Below are 27,065 nucleotides of genomic sequence, written 5' to 3' on the forward strand. Positions count from 1 at the left end.
TATGTCTTAAATCTATGGATTAGTAGAAATAACTTTTCTTTTCCCCGCAGAGAGGACAACCCTCGTCATTTCAACACTCTGGATTTTCAAGACATGGGCCGCCATTTCTGCGAGGCCTTATTAGAATACCATAAGGCACAGGAAGACAAAAGGTAACAATGTAAACTAACCTCTAGGTCTAACTCCAGGTTTCCCTAACTTTATTCCCCCACGAACCCCTTGTGGATGTCAGAGTTGCCCACAAACCCTCAACTTTTCGAGACACGATCTGAGTCATTATTATACTATAATACGCATAGCAATGCTTCGTAAAAGGTCAAGTTCATAGTGTAATATTGTAATGAAAAAAACGAAAAGAGTTTGTCGATAGGTACGACTTTTGTACATTACTAAATTATATGATATATCAGAGTTTAGTTCTACAAAAAGTACTCTAGTTTTGACTCTCAGAAATGTCTCACGAACCCCCTGGGATGGACTCGCGCACCCCCTGGGGGTTCATGCACCCCAGTTAGGGAACCCCTGGTCTAACCTATCTCGTATAACGTCCACGAATTCAATGTTCGATAAGTGGCAAAATTAAAAGCTCTCCCAACCATTGTAGTAATGTGTGCCACAAACAAGCTGCTAGTCACTGGCTAGCTTACACAGATATTGTTGAAAAGTAATCTAACATTTACACCATTGGTTATATGATGAACTTTTGTAAGGATGAAGCTACTGCTCATTGGTTTTCCGAGATGAATCTAATTTATTTTTTTCATGCAATTAAGGGTTTTATCCTCAAGGCATAAAGTGGTCATCTCTTTCTGCAATTGTTCTAAGAGGACAAAATTTGATAAAACAGAGACTTTGTGTTTCATAGCTTCCATTGTTTCAACCCTTGACTTTTTGCACTGTTATCTACCTGGTCATAAGTAATGCATAAGGACCGTATGTTTAAAGGAATCTTTTAGTGAAAAATGTGATCCAGTCCTGCCGGTCATATCATTTTTTGGCTTTGTATTGCCCTAAGCCTTGCCTTGTCATGAAAATGTTGGCCCGTCCTGGCAGAAAATTTTCATTTTCAGATCTCACTCTTAGCTTGGCCTTGATACAATACACAGGAATGTGGACATACCTCGCAAATCGCTGTGATTAAAAAAATCGCTCGACTAACAAATATCTGAACAATATATAATGAAGAAAACCGAGTTAGGGAATTCTGGAACGTTTTAAAACTCTTCAAATGATTGCTTACTAGCAACTTCACCGAGAAATTTCCATCTAAATTGCTATTTTATTTTCAGAAATTTGAACTTTCCTCACTACAGTGTAGCTTGCTTATGATAGCGTCCCTGCAGCCCTCCCCCCCCCCCCCGAAAAAAAATGATGGCGTTTTCTTCATATACCCAATAGACTGCCTCTAAAAAATGCCTTTAATCACTTACATGTCTCTTGCTAACTTGCAACTTCACCGAGAAATTTCCATCTAAATCGCTATTATACTTTCAGAAATTTGAACTTTCCTCGCTACAGTGTAGCTTGCTAATGATAGCGTCCCTTCAGCCCCCCCCCCCCAAAAATGATGGAGTTTTTTTCATATACCCAATAGACTGCCAATTAAAAAATTCCTTTAATTGCTTACATGTCTCTTCTTATGTAGTGCACACTGACATCTACTTTGACATGAAATGATCATTTCTTTAAACCTTCCGATCCTCTTTTGCTCTCTATCATGAACTAAACTGCTAAAGCCTAATTCATCCTTTAAGTGTTGTTAGAGTCTAGTCTTGCTTTAGGATCCAATTTAAATCTTTAAAGGCATTGAAGACTCGCCCCAAACAGCGTGCCGCCATCTTTAAGAAGTTAACTTTCTGTTGCTTGCAGGTGAAGTTTTTCTCTTGTCGCTACAAAGTGCAGACAGTAATGAAACGTGATACCTTGTTATCTTTAGCTGGACCTGAGATGTCCATCGCTGTATCGTTTGTACACTGTGCTGTGGGTATTGACCGCAGCTATATGTACTGACTGTACACTAGTGTCTAATTACCGATGGTAGCAAGCTGTGTGTGTGTATTTTCTGGGATAGATGGTGGTGCTTTAACACTTCTGTTACACCTCATTCGAAACTAGGTCAGATTACCGGCATTAGAGGTTTCTTTTTGCGCGGGTCTTCACACCCTTTAAGTGTTGATGGAGTCTCGTCTTGCTTTAGGATCTGATTTGAATCTGAGATTCTTTATTGTCTATCATCTGTTGTTCATAAATGTTAAACTAAATGTCCTATTTCCAATTACCTGTTCAGAAAATTTAACTATAACATCATGGATGCATTAGATATTTAGGTTTAGTTTGAGATGTTTTCTTTTATTTTGACTGCTTGCATATTTTCCTTGATAGAGTTTTTTTTGCCAATATTAATTGTAGAATTTTGCTGTTTTCAATGTGACCATAGAATAATCCTGTTGCTGGCAATACTCTGTATGTTCACCTAATGTGACAAAAACCAAAAGAAAAGGCATTCTAGTGACATTACAACACATTGACAGAAACCGGCCCCCTGACATTCATTTAAAAACCACGGTATCTCCCAAACGGAGCAATGTTTTTCTTTTATTTTCCTTCCCAAGTTGTTTAGGGGTGACAGCCTGGTTTGTATCTTAAATCATCAAGCAACAAATTTCGTGACAAGGTTTATCATTTCCTGATGTATTGCTTATCAACTGTTGATATCCTATCTCTTGCAGTTTACACTCAGAATTCATCCTGGAGCTGACCAAGGTAATCACCCACCAGGTTCTCACCAGTCGAGGTCTGGTACCTCAGAACTTTAACATCTTTGCCAAAAATCTACTAGCAGAAAATGATGACGAACAGGGAACAACACTCCAAAACAATGGTATGTGATATCAGTGATCATATATATATATATATATATGTGTATATATATATATATATATATATATATATATATATGTGTATATATATATATATACAGAAGAGAACAATACAGGTTGACACGATGTAAACCAGAACAATAGAATTTAAAACACAATAGAAAACAGAACAATAAAATATAATAATACACATTAGAATAGAAAAATGTGGAAATGAATGATGACCGATGTGTGAGATGAGAGGTGAGAGATGAAATAAAATGAGAAGACAGATGGCAGGAGGTTAAAGGAGATAAGATTAGAGGATATGGTGAGAGGATTTGGATGAGAGGATGGAAGGGAGGATGATACGAGGAGAGATGAGATAAATGAGAGAAGATAGATGAAGATTGGAGAGGAGGGCATAGTAGAGATAGGTAAGAGAAGGTGATGACAGGAGATCAGAGGAGATAAGATTAGAGGATGTGGTGAGAGGAGCTGGATGGGAGGATGGAAGGGAAATCGAAAGGGAGGATGATACGAGGAGAGATGAGATAAATGAGAGAAGATAGAAGAAGAGTGGAGAGGAGGGGATAGTAGAGATATATAAGAGAAGATGATGACAGGGGAGAAGATGATAAGATGGGGGAGAGGAGATGAGAGGTGGGGAGTGAACATTATGAGAGGAGAGATGAGAATAAAATGACAGAAGATAAATGAGAAAAATGAAGGGAGGAGATGTTAGAGATAGATAAGAGAAGGTGATGGCAGGAGAGAAGATAAGATGGGGAGAGGTGGGGAGTGAACATTATGAGAGGAGAGATGAGAATAAATGACAGGAGCTAAATGATAGAAAGGGTAGGAAAGAGATGGTTATGAGAGTAGAGACAAGAAAAATTCATTCATTAAAACTTTTTAAGTGAATGTAAGATAGCCAGTAAAAGTATAGTCATTTTTCCTCATAATGAAGTAATTTGTATTTCCTTCAGATGAACGTGTCCTTCAAAACGAGGCTGCTTCTCCCAAATTGGTGACAGGCAGCGGGGAACGAGGAGATGCATCTCCGAGAAAGAAGAAGAACAACGACACCAGCTCAGTTTTCTCTAAGGTAATGAATGACTTGTTGCCGGGGTATCACAATTCCCCGACTTTTCCCTCTCAAATTTCATAGTTTAAACCTTGTTCATAGTTTAAACCTGGTCAATCTGTACAATGTAGACCAGTACAATTTTGGACAGGGGCTTCCAAAAACCTTGTCCACATTTTTAAAAAAACGCGCAAGAAGGGTCAGCATCCTGTGTGTTTCTTCCCTCGGAGAGGTATTAAAGCTGCACACTCATAAAAACGCAAGGTTGATCAACACCGAACGAAGAACATTATGCATTCGGTCAAAGGTCACCATGATTGAACGCCAAACAGAGTACATTACGCAGTGGGTCAAAGTTCACCTTGATTGAATGCCAAACAGAACATTACGCAATCGTACAAAGGTCACAATGATTGAACAATGATAGGAGAACATTACGCAATCGGTCAAAGGTCACAATGATTGAACGCCAAACAGAGAACATTATGCAATCGTACCAAGGTCATGATGATTGAACATACAATCGGTCAAAGGTCATAATGATTGTACACAATTCACTCTCAGGGATTCGTTCTGTATGTTCCTATATTACTTCCGTGCCGGTTATTGCGGAAGTGACAAGGTCGAGTAACCGGGGATCTCGGGTCCCTTGATCCCGTCAGGTGTCTACACTACGATCTTGATCCTTTGCGGGATCAGGACCCTACCCAAAAGAGAATTCATGATTGATAGGTCTGATCCTGTGTATTCAAGCACCCACACTACAATCTTTGATCGGCCATGCAGAGTCCGATTCTCCTTGCGTTCTCAAATGTGAACGAGGCTCAAGGAGTTACGCTTGTGCTTAATTCCTATGTACAAATTTGGTGTAAACAACTTCCAAAGGTCTTGAAATATATCATTTTTTGTTGATAGGAGAATATCTTCATTGTTTACAGTTTATGCAAACAAGTAACAAGTGAGTTAATTATGTGATTGATTATGTGGACTTCACAATATCTGGATAGTCCGACGGTGCTGATATTTGCAAAATTACTGTAACCGCTAGATAACCTCCTCGGTTATGAGGTCCGAAATTAATAGGAAAATGGAAGGGCCTAGGAAGAGTCCGAATCCTACCACACGCCTGTGATATGCTTCACTTTGGGAAATGTATAATGTTGAAACTCAGCTTTGAACACCTGTGACACACTTGAGCAAAGCATGAACACGAGTGTCAATAACTCTTCTATCGTTATTTCTCCTCTGTTGTTAAATGTCATATACTACCATAACACCCTCAGTAGCTCCATAAATCTACTATTTCCGATACCTTTAACCTGCCAATTGCTGTGGTTTAAAACCGTGAATTTTCCCAGACTTATCAACAACCCTGCTACTCCAAGAACCATTAGTAGCGCACACAACATCACCACACTGTTCCTTTCAGTGCTTTCAACACGTTACGTAACTTGACATATGATTAGCCCCATCAGCCGTGACCTTTCTTACACAAACTGACCGGGTGCACCCAACATAAAAAACTGCTGCAACAATTACAACCAATTTTGACTTCAGTTTTGTTCAAAAGCACATGGGAGAATGTAAGGGGACTAGGTTACCTCTGCTATAGTGAAACCTTTAAGTCCTCGTATGTCATCTATTCTGTTGGTATTAAGTCGTGGGAATACCAGTATCGTTTGTGAAGCCAAGTGGAAGACAATATAAGAATGGACATTTGTTTTTGTTGAAATTGATTTTTTTTTGTTACCTTTCACAGATCACATCAAGGACAAATTCCTCTAAGAATCATCATTCCAGCAAATCTACCAAACTCAAGAAACAACAGTTAGACAGCAAAATACGCAGCAAGCTGGAGGCGTTGCGGTTCTTTGACTCCATGGACAGCGAAACCATTCAGGGGTGCATCAACCTTATTCATGACCTCCATGTCATGTCAGAGTTTGCCGAGTCCGAGTGAGTTGAAATCATGAGTAGAAGGAAATACAGATCTTTCCTCCTTGCAAGTTTATGTTACGTCTCACATCAGTCTCTAGATTGAGTCGGCCGAGATTTGTTATTGTGATGCTGGTTGAGAAAGACATCTTATTATGTTAATCTCAAGATTAGGTCAGCTGGCATCTATTATTTTGATGTTGGTAGAGACCCAAATTTTATGTTGATCTCCAAATTGAGTTAGCAAAGAGCTGTTGATGTGATGCCTGTCGAGAAGGACATCTTATGTCATTCTTTTGACTGAATCGGTCGAGGTCTGTAATTGCGATGCTGTCTGAGACTGAAATCTTACGTTGATCTCCATAGCAACTGTTGAAATGTGAATGCATGACATCATAGTGGCCTACTTGTCTCATAGATTGTGGACTATAGATGTTTCCCTCTGCAATCTTTGATTGTACTGAGAATACTCCGATCTTAGTCTGTACAGACAATGTATGTATGCTGTACGTAATATGATCATGAGTATTCTCGGAGAATGGGTTCAAATGGCTAAGGCAATGGACTAGCCATCTAAGGATTGCAGGTTTTGAGTCCCGGCCAGATCATTACGTTGTGTCCATTGGGCAAGGCACATTATCTCCATTGCCTCTCTTTAACCCAGAGGTAGAAATAGGGTAGCTTGTACATATAGTCGTTGCTGCAAACGATGGCAAGTACCCCCAGGGGCCCACGTAGATGTGGTGCACTGTAGTACCAATGACCTGGGGTTAACTGTCGTAAAGTCGTGTGAGAAGGTCTTGCCTTGATACTAGACTGTAGACCTTTAACTTTATTTATAACATTAAAGGCATTTAGATCAAAATGTTATTATACATAGGAGTGATCGTAAGGGATTAAAAAAAAAACAGGAAACAGGAGGTTTTTACGTTGGTGATTCTATTTTAGTATAGTAGAAAGATATTTACGTTGATGATTCTATTTTAGTATAGTAGAAAGATATTTACGTTGATGATTCTATTTTAGTATAGTAGAAAGATATTTACGTTGATGATTATATTTTAGTATAGTAGAAAGATATTTACGTTGATGATTCTATTTTAGTATAGTAGAAAGATATTTACGTTGATGATTCTATTTTAGTATAGTAGAAAGATATTTACGTTGATGATTCTATTTTAGTATAGTAGAAAGATATTTACGTTGATGATTATATTTTAGTATAGTAGAAAGATATTTACGTTGATGATTCTATTTTAGTATAGTAGAAAGATATTTACGTTGATGATTCTATTTTAGTATAGTAGAAAGATATTTACGTTGATGATTCTATTTTAGTATAGTAGAAAGATATTTACGTTGATGATTCTATTTTAGTATAGTAAAAAGATATTTATGTTGATGATTCTATTTTAGTATAGTAGAAAGATATTTATGTTGATGATTCTATTTTAGTATAGTAGAAAGATATTTATGTTGATGATTCTATTTTAGTATAGTAAAATAGATATGTCAGCTAAGATTTACGTCGTACTTTAAAGCCACGAGTAGGAACGATACTGGCATGCACCGCTCGGCATCTCGGATTAAATTTGTGCAACTTTCTACTTTCCTTGAACCACTCAATAAAATATCACTTTACTCTTCTCGTCTCTTAAAGTACCAGTGATAGTGACAGTGCCTCCGAGTCAGAGATACCGATGGAGCCCGGGGAACAAGACGGGGGGTCACCTGGAAAAAGGGAGAAACATAAAAAGAAGAAAACGAAAACCAAGAAAAAAGCTGCCAGTGTAAGTAAAACAATTATATTTTGGTCATAATTTTCATTCAGCGATTGTAATGAAGAGATTAGGTTCACATCCAGCAAGAATGAGGTGTAATACCTTTTCAGTAACAGCATTAACGACGATTAATACGTATGAGGTACCTCTTAAAATACCTCTTCGATTGTATCAATACCATATGGTACATGAGGTATGGGTAAATACCTCCTCCATTATAGCAGTGATACCATAAGTAAACATGAGGTATGTTTTAATTGCCTCCTTCATTATAGTAACTCCATCAGTAAGCATACTGTTTATCTTAAATACCTCGTCAGTAGAAGTGATACCATCTAACAAGCTTAAGGTATGTCCTTACTATTTCAACAATAGTACTGGTATCTCTTAACTCTTAACTGGTATCTCTTAACTTTAAGTACAAAAAGTGTGAAATAAAAAAACTAACCTTTCAGTAGAAAGGATACACTCAGATAGCATCAGTATCAAGGCAGTAGGGACCAAACATCCCCATCCACCTGCTACCCACACCCCCCCCCCCACTACCACCACTTCCCATTTCACCATTACAACACTTTCAATGCATTTATGATAAATATTGCTCTCTGTGAACATGTCATGTGTTATGTGATGATTTTCTCTGCCTGATTCCCATCCCATCCTCCTCCTCCTCCTCCTCCTCCTCCTCCTCGCCTCATATCATATATCCCTCTATGCTGTGCTCATTTTATCCCTGACAGGCACAGAGTGATGTCCTGGATGGGGAGAGATCTGCAAAACCTAGGAGGAAGGTGAGGGTTCGATTGTTTTTTTTTTTTTTTTGAGATTTAATAAGTTCTTGTAACCAGGGTTCATAAAGTACTACAGTTTGAGTTCAAAGGAGTAAACTCACATGGATTTTGAATAATACTAATGAATAATAACAAAAAATGTCACAGAATTACATATAATAGAAACATGGTTTTGTAGCCAAATTTTCTCGATCAAATGTGAGTGTTGATTTATTCTTCTACCTTTTGTTCATTTTGTTTCAAACCAAAATTATATATACTGGCAGTATTTATATCGTCAGTTTATTTAGTTTTTTTTTTTTTGGGGGGGGGGGTGAGTTTTGAGGTTGAGGGAAGGGTTACCCTGGCATTGGGATCAAAATAAAGCTTGAAATATACATGAGGACTCTTGTATAGACATGATTCAAATGATGGGTGGACTGAATTGTAGGCGTCAAAGCCCAGAGGAGTGAGATTTCCATTAGCCTCCATTCACTTGTAGTTAAATCTACTATTTAGTAGCCTTGTGCTTTAGTTCTGTAGTTTATGTTCTTCTATTCTAATCCGGCATGTTGTTATCTCAAAGAAATAGCTCACACGCTAAAGTATGACTCAATAAGTATAACAAACAGCATTGCAAAAATTCCAACTAACCAGTAACCAGGGTGACTATGAGTGATTATAATATTTTTGTCTACACTGTTCATATATAATTGTACACTTAAGGTAGTGTTATTAATATGTGTGTCTTCTTCATTCTGACCTCTTGAATTACGATTTAAAACTGAGAGTTTAAAAATTAATAATAGTCGAGCATTATTCCACGTGAGATGAACCCAGATAGGCTGAGTCGGAGTGGACCCAGTGTTGTCACATTTTATCTCAGGTGGGGATGTAATAGCAGATGTGATTGCCACAACAGTGTCGTCAGTCGTAACCGGCGATGTTTGTTTACTGTGTGTTATATCATCAAGATATACAGTCATACCTAACACTTAATACCAAGAATCTCTTCATTTTTACCCATTCATTTTGCATGCATGGTCATCTTAAAAAACCATAGACAGCACTCCAACTCATTTAACATAAACATGAATATTCATGATCTCTTATTTGCATAGATCTGCCTCTTGTCTCTTCCGTCAACCTATCTTCTCTTTACAGAGCCACTCCGATAGTCCTCGTACAAAGCCTAGCATTCAAATGAAAGATCCCGAATCAAATTCTGTAGGTTTTTAACGAAAAAACAAAAATTCTGTTTCAGTTGTGTGTGATACCACTGCACAAAGAAAATGCATGGTGAAGTTCCATTTAGTCTCGCAAGATTTTAGTAATTGCTGGTAAATTCATATAATAATGTTGAAAGAAGCTCAAAAAATGATCACCTTTATGTTTACAATGTCTTGCACTTTTTGAAGATTTAAAATTATAATCTAGTTTATTTTGCCAAGGGGGAAACAAAATTTGATCAATTGGAGAAAATGTTAAGTAGTTTGTTTGTGTAGCGAACCAAGGCTACTCACTCAATATCAAAATGGAAATTTACCATGCATTTTTTTTTATTTTTTATTATTATCACTGTTTTTGAAGCACTGCTGCTTGGTTCATTTTTTGTTTGTTTCCACCTGTGTTAATGAGCGCACATTGCATTTGAAGCCAAGCTTGCTTGTAGATCATTATGCATCCAGGAGGAGTAATATTAAATGAAATGAACCAGTCAATCCATTCGTCATCCTACTTCATATTAAACCTACCTTAAAGATACCAACGCAGTTGTCGATGACATCAGTTCTGCTTGCCCTATATGCCAAGGCTCAAATACGATGTGCCCTTTTTTACATCAACATTTGCTCAAGAAACTATAAGGTTATCGAGGCTGGAAAAGCAGTTTACTAGTTAGCAGATTTTGCATTCCTGTTGCATTTTAAATTATTCTCTAGTCCTTTTGTGCAGTTTGTCTCTCCTTCTGTTTAACAATGTAACATTTCTTCTTGTCGGTGGCAACCCTCGCTCCGTCCATGAGATTCACAGTCGTGCATCGATCGGTCGGTATCTCGTATATATTAAAATGGAATACTAACCAATATTAAAGCAGAAACGTTACTTGCCAACATGTTTAATCTACATTCCACACGGTCGTTTTAGTTTGAGTGCAGCTTCGTCCACGTTTCAAAAAAGACATTTGACGAAATGAAGTTCCAAACATTTCAGTTCATACCGATTGGAAATATCGTCAATAATATTCGTTTATCAGAAAGTGATGAGAGTGGTCCATGACATGTATCGTGTCGTTTGTACGTGGCAGATCCATGACCACTTTACTAGCAGTGTAACAACACTAAAAGTTATACCCCCCCCCCCCTCCTCAACAAAAAGGAAATACTGTTATTAGCGCATCACACTTGGTCCTTACTGTTCAGTTTAACCCTGCTCCTCTTCCTAGTAAATCTTTCTCATGGACAGTTTAGCAGCCTAAGTTTAATACCAGTCCAAACGGCAGTGATACAGATTACAATGCGAGTATTCTAGGTAGCATGCATGCTCACATCTGTAGTCCCCATTAGGCTAGACTACCAGGTGGGTGTTCTGCTAGGGTCAGCACAAAGGGACGCGTCCCTTGTTTCCAATAGGGTTATGCTTCATCACTAGTTTAATGGGGCCTTATCTTATGTCCCAGGGTATTTTGTCGCTAGGGTCGACACAACGGCCATGTTTTTTGTCACTAAATTGCCTTTGTTCATTTCTAAATGGCCTCTGTTCATTTCAGCATAGAAAATACCCTTTCCTCTTCTTCTGATGGCCTTTAATAAGACCTTACGGAAAATAGCCGAACGACTTTTAGCAGTATACCCTTGGACATTCCTGAAAAAAAAGACATCATCTCAATAATGTACTAGGAAACTCAATTATCGTCATGTTGTCCAACGCATGTTTCTAAGAGTTCAGAAAGATGTCATTGCCCTCCTCTTTTCAACTAACTGTGAACTTCTACGGTACTACCCTTTGTCATTTTTCTATTCTTTACACACATATTTCATATCTAAGTTTGCGCATTAAGTAGAGTGTCAAATATTCATATCAAGGAGTGAGGCTCTTTTTTTTTCTAATCTCTCTTGGGTGATTATAAATTCAAATATTTTACTGTTATTTCTCTTTGTTAACATTTGAATTGTCATTAATAGAACAAAGACAAACAAATATATATATATATAAATATATATATATATATATATTTATATATATATAAGCAAAATAGGATAATTATGGTGTAGCCTGCAGAACTAAGCATCATTGGAAGTGTCATGAAGCAAGCAAAAAAAAACCCGAGTAATGTCAAAGAGTAGGAATGCTGAGAGTGTTGGGTAATTTTTATGTCAGTCTGCAGGAGTTGAGTTGTAAAGCCCTGACTGTAGGTAATGGTTTCCTTGTTTGTGGAGGCTAAGTAACATGTTGCTAACAGTATATCAGCAACAGAATCTTGAGAGTTTTTTTTTAAGGTGTCTGCTTAGTTTGCTTTTTTTGCCTCAAAGTTTAAAAGAAGTATGTCTTCTTTATTTGCCAACCAATATTTTCATCAGTTTGGAGCATCCTAGATATATGAATACTTTTCATGCTCATTTTGATAGGATAATTATTCAAGCTTGTCAAATGATGTTTCAAATAGTATTTAACGGTTGATAAATCGTCCAGAATTAAAATGGTCGAATGCTTTTATTTTTTCTCTTTGGATGTAGCCAATTGTCATGACTGTATGAAGTTGCTCTCCATCTTCCTCCATCATTGTCTTGTTTTGTGCATGAGGTCAAGGGTTAAATATTAGGTCAAGGGTTAAATATAGAACTTAAATGGAGCTTTTAGTATGAAAAACTTTGCTCTATTGCAGCAAAAAATCCATTATTTTACTCTTTAAGTATTTAAAAATTTGTAAAAGTCTGTTTTTTTCGTCTGTTATTAATGATTCTCGATCTGTTGGTATGTTTACTGTGAATTTATTAATATTCATTAACAAATTGATTATTTACTTTGTAGTGTGGTATAAATAATATATTAACATAACTTGTTGGTTTAATGAACAATTCTGGTGCATTTATGGTTGTTTTTTTTAACCTGTTAATAAAAGCTTCATTTAATCTGTATTTCTCTATGTGATAGTGCTTTGTGCTGACCTTCATGTAACCTGGTTAAAATATATATACAAGACGTTTTCTTTGCTCTTAGAGTGTAATTAGAGGAGACATCTTCTGGGAAGGGCTTCCACCCTTCCTCTTTTATAACCATCGTATTTAGTGCTAATTTTGTCTTTATTAGTAATGCTTTATAAACAGGAGCATGTAACTGAATATATGCATATTCATATATATCATGTTAATTAGGACTGGCCAGTGCGTGCCCGCAACATTCTAGTATAGCTTGCCGCAAACTCATGGTACCGGCTGGTTGAATGTTCCTAATATTATATTCAATAGGACTGACCTGTTGGTGCCCCAACATGCTAGCAATGCCTGATTCGATTTGAAATCACCACTAAGAAAGCAACATCTTGTGTCAGTATTAAACTTGTCAACTACATATTTCTAACTTGAAATCGAAGCAACCATGAATGTCTTTGTTCCTGCCAACCTGGAGCAGTTAATTGGACTTGACCAATGAAATGGGGACTGTGATTCAAATCAATCAGCCTCTGCTAGGAGTCAGTGGCAAGCATGCTTAGTAGCCTGTTAGGGCACAACTGTAATGCTCACACATTGAAATGAGCCAGACACAAGAGTTTGTGGCAAGCATGCTCGAATGTTGTAGGCACATACTGGCCTGTCTTAACTGATATAATACATGCACATGCGCACAAAATGATACATCAAGCTCTCGAACCGGTCCCTCATAGCGATGGGTACTACATGTGTCCCGTATAGTGATGGGTACTACATGTGTCCCGTATACTGATGGGTACTACATCGGTCCCGTATACTGATGGGTACTACATCGGTCCATATACTGATGTGTACTACATCGGTCCCTTATACTGATGGGTACTACATGTATACTTCCGTAAAATATGTTGAACGTCACAGATACCTTTAGAAAATCGTGACAATTTAGTTGGCGGGATAATATAGTTTTGTTGCAAAGACAGTTCAATCCCAATAAATCGTGATGTGTGGCTACCATAGTCCTAGGACACATGCATGATGTTGTCTGATCATCAAGAGTAAAAACAGCTCAAAGGTCTCATATGAACTGATCTCTCTTGTCAACATTCAATTGTTTAATCGGACAATTGAAGACCATTCAATTCAGGACCATTTTGAAAATTCTAGATATGCACGTCGACTATGCACCATTCTTTGTAGAAGTGTTTACTCCACATGGAAGTGTTCACCTCAAATGGAAGTGTTCACCTCAAATGGAAGTGTTTATTCCACATGGAAGTGTTCACTCCACATGGAAGTGCTCACTCTGCATGGAAGTGATCACTCTGCATGGAAGTATTTACTCCACATGGAAGTGTTCACTCCACATGGAAGTGTTTACTCCACATGGAAGTGTTCACCTCAAATGGAAGTGTTCACTCTGCATGGACGTGTTCTCTCCAAATGGAAGAGTTCACTCCACAATAAAGTGTTCACTCCACAATAAAGTGTTTTCCAGGTTACATTTAGATCAGTCAGTGACTTTACCAATCCTGATGATTTACAGCACATGTTGTGTGTTGTGTTGCAAACCAGAATTCTCACAATGTTGCATTTTCTTCTTTTCATTTTCTTTGCATGCTTCCTTCCCATAGGATTTTGCTTTCCAATTGAAACAAGCCCTCCAAGCAATTCCCAAATCTGTTCAACAACAGATGGAATATTTGACTCCAAAAACATATCATCTACAGTCAATTGATGGCGGTTCATTACCCCATCCGTTACCTATCGACCAATTGCCACCGGGTCAACCTAAGCAATTAATTGCCCAGTCAGACCCATCTGTGAATTTTAATGACTATCGTAGACACTCCTTAATAGAGCCCTTACAAAGAGCAAATCAAGTTGAACTGGAATTGAAAGCTTGTTATGATTATGGTGACAGGCAGGACCTGGAACAGAATGTAACTAACATCAGTTTTGAATATGCAGTGTACAGTAGTAGCTCATGAATATTTATACATCATTCCTACTGATTTTTAACATGGTTTAATATTTCATTGTTACTGATCAATCAGTTTTTGATGGAATACCAAGATCCTCCTTATTCTAACATCATTTGAGAAGGTTAAATTAATGGTGTATTACATTAGAATGTGCATGATACATTGAGTAGATTAATTCTTGACATTCTTCATTTAGCTAAAACGCTCAACAAATGAAGTAAATAGTTTCTTTCTTAACTTGCTTTTGAACATATACCATGTAGGCATATCATGCAAGATCTCATTTTTGTAAAATTCTTTGCACTTATTCATTCCATCTCTTTCATAATGCATCTCTATCTGTTTGGAACTGATGCACCCATTTCATAAACACAGCCTTTGCCTTTTCATATCATTATTTTCATCATGATCATAATGCATATTTATATCATGCCCATCATTTATGCATATCATCTAATGATTATTCATATCTTTCATTATTATTCATTAGAGATCATAGCTCCATTTACCATTTGCATTCTATGTAGCAGTCAACCCATTTCTCTTTTCTTATTTCATCTTCATTATCTACTCGTATTAAAATGGCATTGACTTAATGTCAAGAATAAATCGGTGGATGCTTCGAACAAATGTCAACATGTGATTCTTGCCCGATTTATGGTTATCGGCAGCCCTTGGAACTACCACTGTAAGAGCTAGATTTGGCAGTTTTAAACACCAAGTTTGGTTACAAACAGCTGCCTGCAATTTAAGCACTGCCTTATCAGTGTATAATGAATTGAAATGAAAGAATTCTGAGCAAAGAGATGAACAACTTGTTGCCATAAAAGTGTATTTTAATGGCTGGCCAAGCCGGGCTATATTCATCTCTGTCATGGTGTGTAGATATGTACTGTTTGAGGTAACACTTTCAAGGGTTGGTTGGTGGCTCATATAAATTTTTGCATGATCAGGCGTCTCTAGTGTTAGTGCCTCGTACTTCATACAGTTCATGTTTCTATCAGAGTATTAAAATGCTAGTGCTTTATACCGTACATGTTTGTGTCAGGGTGTATAATGTTAATGCCTAATTGTACTGAACATGTTATGCACTAATTGCTTCAGTTTGTCTGAACAAGTTTATTGTGTAGTCTTACTAGGTTGATCACAGCATTTCATGTTTCAAGGTTTTTACTATAACTTTTCTTCTTTGATATATACTTTTCCAAGTCATGTAGTTTCTCATGTTAACCTTTTTGTCTGAATATTCCTTTAATGTAGTTTTTGTTTTCTCTCCTTTCCTGGCATGCCTTCTGGATTTTTAACTCCTTGATATTGATCTGGTAAGCAGTTCCATCATTCTGCAGCATGAGCCACACAAAGTCCTTACCTCTTACCCCTCATTAGCCTGTCTGTATTCTGTGCATGTTTTTGTCCATTCTGTTATTGTTACTTGTCATTTAGCCTTTGAAGAAGATCCTGTTAGGAAGGAAACGTCAGGCCAACCTACTTTTACACATGCTCTTACCCCTTTATCTCTTAATACAACCCCTTATCCCTGACTCCCCTAATCCCTTGTTCCCCTTCACCCCCTTTTCCTTCCCATTCCCTCCCGATCATCTGCAAACCGCAGTCACATATGTTACTACTGACTAACACACACAGGAAGAATGTTGCACAGCCTATGGGTACTTTCCATTCAAATCAGAGATAAGAATGATACAGAGTAGGGTCCTATAACATGTAGTTGTGGGTTGATTTATAGCAGAATGGGTTCCTACTAGGCCTACCCATGTAGCTTTGTTGGGAGAATGGCAATGCAGAAGAGAGGTATGCAAACCCATAGATCTTCTGAGAAAAAATTGATAGCTGTGGAAAATGAGGAGTAGGTAACCACAATGGATGTCACGATGTCAGATTGTTGGCAAGGGACCGAAACACTTTTTATCCCCATGATACTTGGTTTTACTCCTTGTTTCATTTTCATTTCATTTCATTTTTTTGTTTCTTCACAATATAAATACAGAGAAGTTAACTAAGTGACAAAACATATCAATAACAGGGAAAATTGTGAAAGGAAGCACTCCAAAAAACCCAGAGGACTTGTCTAGTAGAGCGCACCCATAAGTAAATAGAGAGACAAATACAAGAAAACAGTAACACTTATATCCACCCACACACCAACCCAATAAGTGCCTATTAAAACTCTCTGATGACACGTCTGAAGCCCTACCACCCTAATCACACCCCTCCCCCCCCCCCCTCCCCATCCTACCTCGTAGACCTGTTTTGACATGTTGGAGTGCCATTCATTCACATGAACTGAAATATCAAGAATTAACCATATCCATGATTTTCTGTTTGGTTTCTCCTCCAGCCTCCTGCGTCCTCCGGTAAATTCACCTTGAAGAAGTACACACCACACGTGAACCGATACCTCCATAGAAGCAACAACGGCATCCCAATGTTCTCAGAGGAGAGAACCCAGGAGCGGGCTATAAAGGTTTGCAATACATATACTACTTACCTCTTCTTTTTCTTTCTTTTTTTGGCCTTCCTCCAGTTTATATCAATTTCATGCATTTTTACAGATATTTACGACGTTAACGAAATGGACCACTTAATCTTGAATTAAATGAAAAGGGTCAACACAGTCGATAAATGCATTTATCAGTTCGGGATAAGTTACACCTTGTTTCTTTGGTGTTTCCTCTGTTTATAAAAATTTATACTTCTCCACTTGAACAGCGAACTTAAATTTGTGAGAAAGAAAATTCTCAATTGTGTGTTTTTCGTTCTTTACTTTACAAAAAAAAATATAGCATTTCATATGTATTTAAAAGAAAATTGTATGTGTGACATTGGAAATTCCCATAACCAAAAAATACATCCCTCTCAGAGAATAAAACTGGTTTATATAAGAATCAACTTTCTGCATTCAGAATAAATTCTGTTGTAAAACTACAGGCCCATAGTAACTGCTCTAGCATCTCCACTTCAATACAACATTTTGTCAACGTACGATGCAGGGAATACGTCTTACTCATTAAGAAATGCAACTTGTTTGTGTGTAAAATACTGTGAAGGAATCTATATTGAAAGTACTGCAGTTTGGGCTCGTGAGAATTTGTGAAAGACAGTGAGAATTGTTTTTTGACCATTCTCTATCTGAAATATATAACTTTTCAAAGTGTTGTTGATTTTCACGCCACATGTTCAAGCCACATGGAAGTGTCACTCCACATGGAAGTGTTCACCTCAAATGGAAGTGTTCACTCAGTATGGAAGTGTTCACTCCACATGGAAGTGTTCACCTCAAATGGAAGTGTTCACTCTGTATGGAAGTGTTCACTCCACATGGAAGTGTTCACTCCAAATGGTGTGATTTTCATGGATGTTTCCTCAGTTAAAAAAAGAAGATTAGCATTTGTATCAACAAACAAAGGGTTACTGTGTGAATAAAACAAATGGGATTTGAGATGGTGTTTGGCTGCTATTTAGTAGCAAAAAATGTAACAATGATAAGAACTCTCCAAGAACCCTATATAAAAAAAAACAGAAACTTCAACTTATGTTACTTATTTAAACCATTTCTTCATAACATTAACACATACTGAATGCACGTACAGACTCGGGAAAAACCATTCCATTCATTTACGACCCACAGAGGACAGAAATGTTTCTGAACTTTCCACTTGAATAACTTTCAGAAGCACAGGGCAATCAATCCTTGAGTATTTTCTACTATATATATTTAAGAAATGTTGGAAAACAAACAAACTTAAAAAGTTTCCAAAATTCATGATCTAACAGTCGTCCCATATGAAAATCAATCAGCCGTCTTTAACTTTGAGTATCGTTAGCTTGAGGTTCGACCACTCACGTTATAAAACATCCATCAAAGAACTGGTGAAGCTACTGTAGTAGCAAGTCCATATATTCTCTGCAGAGGTTTTGGCAGCTCATGTTTCCATGGTTACAACGATCATGTTTTATTTATAATGCATTACAGACTAACCATCTGAACTGACTCCCATCGATAAACTCATTTCACCCCCGCATCACCTCCATTCTTCTTTCATTTAACATCCCCACAGCGGCTAGAAGCCATGCGAAGGATGGAGCGAGAACGTCTCGAGAAAGAAGCGCACAAGGTAAAATGGCTTAAACTGTATGGATATGTCCACAAGAATATACATGCATTTCCATGCACAAATGAAATTGAATTTTTGTGTGTGGACATATCCTTCACAAACAAGAATATCTACTATGCATATATATATATGCACATATATCCGGGATGCGGATAATTGGGGTGTATACTTCTCACAGTTGAACATCAGCACTGTAACATACATGCCTACACACTAAACTGCACTTTCATCGTCCATGGCTTTGTACATAGTAACTCAATTAAGACTCTTTTATCTCTTTTATCATCTGTTTTTAATGAGAGAGGTAATTTAAATGTTAATTGGAATATATGTTTGCCTTGCATAGGAGTAGATAGTCATGTTCTAGAGAAGTCTCCTGTCTAGCCTCATTGCATCATCAAACATACTTGAAGGTCGTCAACATCGACCTCCAATATGCTACAAGGTCAAATAGTGGTCACTGGTGTGCAAAACTCAAGCATTTTTCAGCCAATCGTGCAGCATCGTTTACTCTCTGAGACATTTGATTGTTCTAACCTTACTATTATTGAATGTGTTGGAATAATTTATAGGGTCAAAAACACCAGGAAAAAATTGTTTAAAAGCATACCACACTTATAGAAAGCTAACACTAGGGGCTATGGAGACGTTTGCTTAAAGGAGCAAATATGTTTTTGAAAACTTGTACCTTTCTTATTGCCACTGTTGCCACTTGTTTACAAAAGTGAACCAAAGACGGCCTCACATACACCTGATCATCCACTGACTTCACATACATATGCATATGACATTGTGCACTAGTGAAGCAAAAGTATAATAAAGGAAGGATTCAGAATCCAGTGCCTCCCCCTCCCACACATGAACATCCCACCCCCTCCACTTTGGATTGGTCCCACAAGCAAAGTTAGTTCAAATCAAACCAGGTACATCCTTCAGTGATTCCATGATGATAACAAATAGACATCCCAAGCTAAAATTTGCATTTTAAGCTATGTTGCCCAAAAAATAGCATTGACCTCTGCTAGAAACAATGAGGTCTTTATAAAAAAGAGCACGTGGGACATCCATGTACTAACATTTACGTAGATGTGCCAATTTGTTTAAACGTAATGAGGTCCCTTACAGGTAGGATATCAGTAAGCAATCTTCATTCTCTATAAAACAAAGTGTTGTGTTTCATCTTGCCATCAGTAATTTACAGTAAACATTGTAGTAGAGAAAGGACAGTCTAGAGAGGAAGAGACACTGTTGCCTTTGCTTATAACATGTTTAGAGATTAATGTTAATGCAAGGTATGTTCTTAACGGTGCACTGGAAGACATGTAACAGTCAATCTGGATGATGAAAGAAGAGAGAAAGGCTTGATACAGTCAACAAGCTGTTGTACCATTTTCTGGGGTGACACCATCTTGGAGTAGATAAATATGACAGATAGAAATCAATGACATATGAGGCCTACCATGGCAAGTAAGCCAGCCTACCATGGTAAGTAAGCCAGCCTACCATGGTAAGTAAGCCAGTCTACCAGAGCAAGTAAGCCAGCCTACCATGGTAAGTAAGCCAGTCTACCATGGCAGTAAGCCAGCCTACCATGGCAAGTCAGCCAGTAACTAGTCTTTCATTTGAATCTTTGCTGCAGATTCTTCAAGATGATGAATACGCTAGATTGATTGCTCTGACCAGAGAGTTACAGAAACGAGAGGCAGAAGTTCGCTTCAAGCTCTCATCTCCTCCAACGGCACCTCTTCATAGCTTTCCAGGTTTGTATGCTCAATGTCTTCCTTGGAAATATGATTGGAGGGGAATGTATTAGAAACTGAATTGGACGAAAATTAGGTGTACTGTAATGACAAGAGCCCACAAGGTGTATACCCATCCCCGTCAAGCCCTACCTCTAGCTTCTCAATGAAAAACAAAAGCTGAAAATATACTTAATACGTCGGCTGATTGTTTTGTCCAATACCACTAGGTCTCCCTAGAGAAAGGAGTCGTTATCCCTCCCACCTCCCCCTCCCCACCCCCCTTGATCAGAGAAACAACAGATGTGATTGGTCTCTGTATAAAGTTGTTTACATGCAGTCTCAATGTACAGCAAGGTAAATCATCTACTGGTCTATTTATTGCAAATAACAAACTTCTAACATGAAGGGGTAATCATTTCATAAAACAATTTTTTTTTTTTCGGTGGACTTAAACATGTTACAAGTTATCCTTGTTAAAAGTCTCAATGTGTGTTTGCCAAATTTTAACTTTGACTTTTCCAGCATTCTGCCCTTAATTCTTAGTGAAAATAACACCATTCTATGCAATGCAATTCTCATATTAATATTTATTATTTTTATTGAGTTATCTGTCGTTAAACAATTTCAGCCAAACAAAATTCGCCAGATTTTTTAACGAGTACGTAGATTCTACAAACTTCATTCAAAATTTGCAAGCCCCGCCCAGCAGATTTTGCGCCAACCAAATCTCTCTGTTTTATTTACGACTCTTAGACCTGTGTGCTAGCCTGTGTTAGGTCCATTCTCTTGAAAAGTATATATCTTTCTTTCGGTCTTACCGATGTAGCTTGCAAAATTGTGTCATTTCCTTCCATTGCAAGGAATAAACAGGTGTTTTCAGACGTTTCCCCCGTGAAATTGGGTCAAAAAGTGGACGATACAAGTATATATAGGTTACATTTGTGTAATGACCATGCTGATATGGGCGGTCACAGTGATTTTACGGTATATCGTTCGCGCCATAAGGGCAACAGAAAATAAATTTCTTTCGATTGCGACAACTTTTCTCTATTATACCCACCTGGTCAGAGTGCATTTAGAATAAGTAATATTGAATTGGCTTTGGAAGTTTGTTTTCCCAAATTCATCAACAAACACACATTGAGACTGTATAAGCTAAGAGGAATCTGCTCTCACCAAAGTTTTCTGTTCAATTCGTTCAGCAATTTGAGCAGATTGGATCTCTTGACAATTCTTCTTTCTGCTGTGTTATGAACCCTCAGAATTGACCACAAGGAGTGCTGGTGCCAACAGTGAGATCAGAGGGATGTCCTCGCTAGGGGGCAGCGCCCCCATGCCTCGTAAACTACAGCCCGTGGCCGGCATGAAGTACCTGCAACGATTGTCAGAGCAGTCGGGACGTAATTATCAGATCGGATTCCACATTTCAAAGATTGGCGATGAGGACCACCCGACTGACCCACGAGACGATCCGACTCAGAAGAGGCGATCCGTGACGAGTTTAGGGTCTACTCTCATGTACAGTTCTGACGGGCCGAGTAGTCCAGATCTCGAACTGAGCCCTAAAATATACGTTGACAGAGGTGGAATCCTGGAAGATTTTGAAATCCCTCCCATATATCAAGAATTGGAGAAGAAACTTCAGACTTCAAGACAGAGGAAAGCAATTGGCAATGGTTTTCTGACCTTTGACCCTTTTCAGGGGGAAGAACTTCCATCACAGGAAGAGGAGGAGGAGGAGGAGGGACATAGTCAAGATTTGAATAACAATAACCGAGCCCCTCCCCCTCAACGCTCGCAGTCAAGTCTTGCCTATGCGTCTTCTTCCGCGAATTATTTCCGGGGAAGCAGGAAAGATGGATCGAGAAGGAGGTTCACCAATCGACAGTCGGAGTTAATCAAGCAGAAGTCTGCTCCTTCCCACATCCGAGAAAGCTCGCAGGAGACGATGCAGAGACAGTTTGGCCTCTCACAGCAGAGTATCAATGCACAGAGTGCATCACATTATCTGAATAGTTTAACTCATCCTGCTGGTTACACTGGCCTAACAAGTATTACAACAATGGAGGAGGAGGAGGAGTCTAAGACACTCAACATCACTTCCAGTGGGCATGATGAAAAGTCTTGATCAATTATGAGATATTGTAGGAACTTTATCAGTGGCATCGATCCAATCTCTCTGGACTAATGTTCCACAAGTAGGATGCTCAGAATGAAACAACACCAAACAAAGTAGGATGCTCAAACACAACAGCACCAATTAGTAGGATGCGTAGAATGAAACTACACCAAACAAAGTAGGATGCTCAAACACAACAGCACCAAACAATTAGGATGCTCAAACACAACAGCACCAATTAGTAGGATGCTCAGAATGAAACAACACCAATCAAGTAGGATGCTCAAACACAACAGCACCAATCAAGTAGGATGCTCAGCGTGCAGCAACACCAATCAAGTAGGATGTTTGCATGTAACACTACCAATCAATTGCAATGGTCAGGCTGCAACAACACCAATCAAGTGCAATGCTCAGCCTGCAACAACACCAATCAAGTACAATGCTCAGCCTGTAACAACACCAATCAAGTACAATGCTCAGACTGCAACAACACCAATCAAGTACAATGCTCAGACTGCAACAACACCAATCAAGTACAATGCTCAGACTGCAACAACACCAATCAAGTACAATGCTCACCATCATCAACACCAATCAAGTACAATGCCCAGAAAGCAACAACACCAATCAAGAACAATGCTCAGCCTGCAACACCAATCAAGTACAATGCTCAGCCTGCAGCAACACCAATCAAGAACAATGCTCAGCCTGCAACAACACCAATCAATTACAATGCTCAGCCTGCAACAACACTAATCAATTACAATGCTCAGCCTGCAACAACGCTAATCAAGTACAATGCTCAGCCTGCAACAACACCAATCAAGTACAATGCTCAGCCTGCAACAACACCAATCAAGTACAATGCTCAGCATACAGCAACACCAATCAATTACAATGCTCAGCCTGCAGCAACACCAATCAAGAACAATGCTCAGCCTGCAACAACACCAATCAATTACAATGCTCACCCTGCAACAACACCAATCAATTACAATGCTCACCCTGCAACAACACTAATCAATTACAATGCTCAGACTGCAACAACACCAATCAAGTACAATGCTCAGCCTGCAACAACACCAATCAATTACAATGCTCACCCTGCAACAACACCAATCAATTACAATGCTCACCCTGCAACAACACTAATCAAGTTCAATGCTCAGCTTGCAACAACACTAATCAAGTACAATGCTCAGACTGCAACAACACCAATCAAGTACAATGCTCAGCCTGCAACAACACCAATCAATTACAATGCTCAGCCTGCAACAACACCAATCAATTACAATGCTCACCCTGCAACAACACTAATCAAGTTCAATGCTCAGCCTGCAACAACACTAATCAAGTACAATGCTCAGCCTGCAACAACACCAATCAAGTACAATGCTCAGCCTGCAACAACACCAATCAAGTACAATGCTCTGATAGTGCTACAATGTCCAAATATCTCTTTGGAGGGAAGGTAGATCAATCTGGCAAACTAACGTAACATACTTGCATTTCAGCTTGTTTAATACCCTGTCTGTCTGTCTGTCTGAGCAACTGTCATATTTGAGCTGTCCAAAGACATATTAAAAAAAACACAGAAGAGATATTCCATCTGTGATATATTTAGGCTCTAGAAGATCACTCACAAAGACAAATGCTTGGATGAACATACTCGGTATTTTAGATCCGCGTTGGTGAGTACGAGGAGAACTCTATAGAATTTGTTGGGAAGGTTAACAGTCATTTGAGATCAACACAGGTCAGGAGTCTATAAAAACATGTAAACACTGCAAATATCTGTTAAGCAAAGCTGACATGGAATGTAAATCATGGTGGGTACGACACCTACCCCTACTGACATCGGCAGAGGTGATCAGTCGAGGAGGCTGAAACAAGTTTGAAAGCCTTGTAAAGCATGATAAATCCAAAGGTATACTTGGATATAACATCCTTTTGACTGTGTGATCTACAAGTGATAAGTAAAAGCGTGAATGCAATTGATACTATTTATGTGGATCTTTATTCCTTCAAGAACCATTGGTCAGAATCCATAGTGAAGTCAGTAGTGATCAACACTGATAAATCTTGTGTGCATTGTTACATTTGATTGATTCTCATATAAAGTGTGGCAAGGAATAACCAAGCCCATTGGCTTTCTGGGGTTTTTTCTTTATTTTTTAATTTAATTTTATCTACTATTTATTTTTGGAGGGTGGAGGTGGGGGGCTGGGAGGTATTCATATAATTTTAAGAGTATTTTTAAAATGCTGCAGAAGTATGCTAAGTTTTATACTTTATTCGATCAACGTCCAAGTATTGCTCAGAGACAAAATCCGTCCTTACATTATTTATAACATATTAAGGCCAAGTAGCCTGAACATTTGTATTTATATGTATATATGTGTGTGTGTATGTGTGGAAATGTTAACAGCTGTATTACATCTTGAATCCCTGTAGTTAATTATTTGATACAGGGTATGTTCCAGTGACATTCAACATCTGCATTTAAAACAGTTTCTTGTGGTTCATGTTATGTCTGTTTCTGACGTTTTTCGCGCTTTAAATACCTCAGGATAAGCTGTTGAATGTTGTTTCCGTTAAGAAGAGTGTGATGGTTTGCCATAGATTATAATTATAGGGATCTTGTTATTTTTACTCGGTAAAATTCAGGAAACAGTTATTGAGTGTTGGAGAAATAGACAATAAACCAACAACAGATCAATGTAAGCATTCTTGTTTTTAATGGTCTAGTCTGTGAGCTCTTTCTCAGAATTTGAAGAAACATGGAAACGCATCGGGGGAAAAATGTTTATCTTGGCATTTTGGTGATCAAACATTCAGAAATACCACAAAAGGCATTATCTTCCCTTGTATAGTTATAGGGGTAACCTACACACAGTCCAATTATGGGGCCATTTAGGAAACAGTTTATCATAGTCTCTTCAGGAAATCCAGGGACATGATATTGATGCTGACCACCTTACATTGACATCGAGGGTCAGTTTTCTACACTTTATGTGTCAAAGAAGGGTTGAATTTTGAGGGTGTCTCAGTGTTTTGGTGGTTCTGTCTGTTGGATAATCGTCAGAACACCTCATCTAGAAACAAGTGTTTTGTCCAAGATAAAAATCCAATACTAAAGAAAGAAAAAAAAATTTAAACTGAAGGAAACTGGAATTCATTATTTATCAATTTTCTTTCTGAACTTTCTACAAATTCAATGATATTTCCACGACATTAAAGAAAATCGGGGGACACTTTTGATCTTAGGACGGCAAGTGAAATGCAAGGTGCTGTCATTGTAAATTGGGGGAGCTCTGGTCCCCTTTAACTTAGGAGAAATATCTACATTATGAACCTTCTTACCACCATTGCTGCTCTCATTAATAATTATGGCCAATTAAGAGGTTAAATTATGTTGATCATTTGAAAAAGACCAGCTAGTTGATTAAGTGTATGCTACTAATATAATTTAAAGAAAATGATTAAAAAAAAAAAAAAAATGAATGGGCATATTTACGATCTTGGAGCTATTTACAATCCTTTTTCTGACTTGTACGATTGCGACCTAGGAGTATACAGTGTACTTCAATGCTGGACTTCATTCTGGTGGCACTTGCTGTACAGCTGCAATACAGTTGTTAAGTAGGTTACAGCCTTGATGTGACAACTAGCTACTACACCATTTTGGGGAAAGCTTACTTTCTCTATTGAGATAAATTTGCCACTCTGCAGGCAGCTGATCTGACCAGTTGTTGTCCCTCACTCTTCCCATTTTTACCTTTTGCAGCAAAGACTCGAAACTTACTGACCAAAAAACTTTGCTACGTGACTGAACAACCCTCCTCCCCCCCCCCCCTGTCTACTGTATGCCCACATTTTTTAGACATCTCCCACTTGGTGGCACTGCCCCCACGTGTCCCATCTCCCTGCTCAAGATGTTTCCTTGTGCCAATATGTCTGGAATGTATACATCCTATATAAGAAATCATTGAATCTTCCCTCCCCTACCACCCTCCCCCTACCACCCTCCTCCTTGTGTGTCGATGAGAGAGGTAGATGGTTCTTCAGTCATGCTGTGATGACACTTGTAGTTCGGAATACTATTTGGAATATTTCCAGCTGCATTATCTATTCAAGAAAAGAAAAAAACTGGAAAACTATTTATCTGAATTTGTGACCGAACATTTTTTGTTCCGTTTAGTTCACATGCATTGAAGAATAATTCGAATCTATTTTCAACTTGTATCTCTTTTTGATCAATTTTCAATATTTGGTTTGATTAATTCCACGCGCACCATTCACGTGCATCTTGACATCAGTGCGGGTTGCTTTGGTAACAAGTTTTCACAACGTTCGTTGGCGCGTAAAAATAAAAGAGTTTTTTGTCCTGGTTACCGTAGCGACACGGATGTCATGCAACAATCTACGGTGTGCTGCGAGGTAAGATTGACCATCTAGACTTATTGAAGATTGCCATGGCAGCACAACGTAAATTCCTGTGATC

General features: G+C 38.3%; 1 protein-coding gene across 16 annotated transcripts in view; it reads left to right on the forward strand.

Annotated features, from left to right (window-relative positions):
• The window catches only part of LOC139984532 (uncharacterized), a 46,499-nt gene extending 23,594 nt beyond the window's left edge, over positions 1 to 22,905 (forward strand). The window contains exons 14-25 of one of the 16 annotated variants that reach the window (XM_071998448.1): positions 51 to 152; positions 2,730 to 2,881; positions 3,848 to 3,966; positions 5,705 to 5,901; positions 7,541 to 7,670; positions 8,402 to 8,452; positions 9,596 to 9,658; positions 14,214 to 14,522; positions 16,954 to 17,046; positions 18,641 to 18,697; positions 20,337 to 20,457; positions 21,702 to 22,905. In XM_071998448.1, the coding sequence (XP_071854549.1) occupies positions 51 to 152; positions 2,730 to 2,881; positions 3,848 to 3,966; positions 5,705 to 5,901; positions 7,541 to 7,670; positions 8,402 to 8,452; positions 9,596 to 9,658; positions 14,214 to 14,522; positions 16,954 to 17,046; positions 18,641 to 18,697; positions 20,337 to 20,457; positions 21,702 to 22,567 (2,260 nt within the window). In that variant the 3' untranslated portion in view covers positions 22,568 to 22,905. Of the gene's footprint in view, positions 1 to 50; positions 153 to 2,729; positions 2,882 to 3,847; positions 3,967 to 5,704; positions 5,902 to 7,540; positions 7,671 to 8,401; positions 8,453 to 9,595; positions 9,659 to 14,213; positions 14,523 to 16,920; positions 17,047 to 18,640; positions 18,698 to 20,336; positions 20,458 to 21,701 lie in introns of all 16 variants that reach the window. The other 15 variants (XM_071998449.1, XM_071998450.1, XM_071998451.1 and 12 more) reach the window with 15 other exon arrangements.
• The last annotated feature ends 4,160 nt before the right edge of the window (positions 22,906 to 27,065 follow it).

Source organism: Apostichopus japonicus, chromosome 17 (genome assembly GCF_037975245.1).
Source record: "Apostichopus japonicus isolate 1M-3 chromosome 17, ASM3797524v1, whole genome shotgun sequence".
Classification (NCBI taxonomy): domain Eukaryota; kingdom Metazoa; phylum Echinodermata; class Holothuroidea; order Aspidochirotida; family Stichopodidae; genus Apostichopus; species Apostichopus japonicus.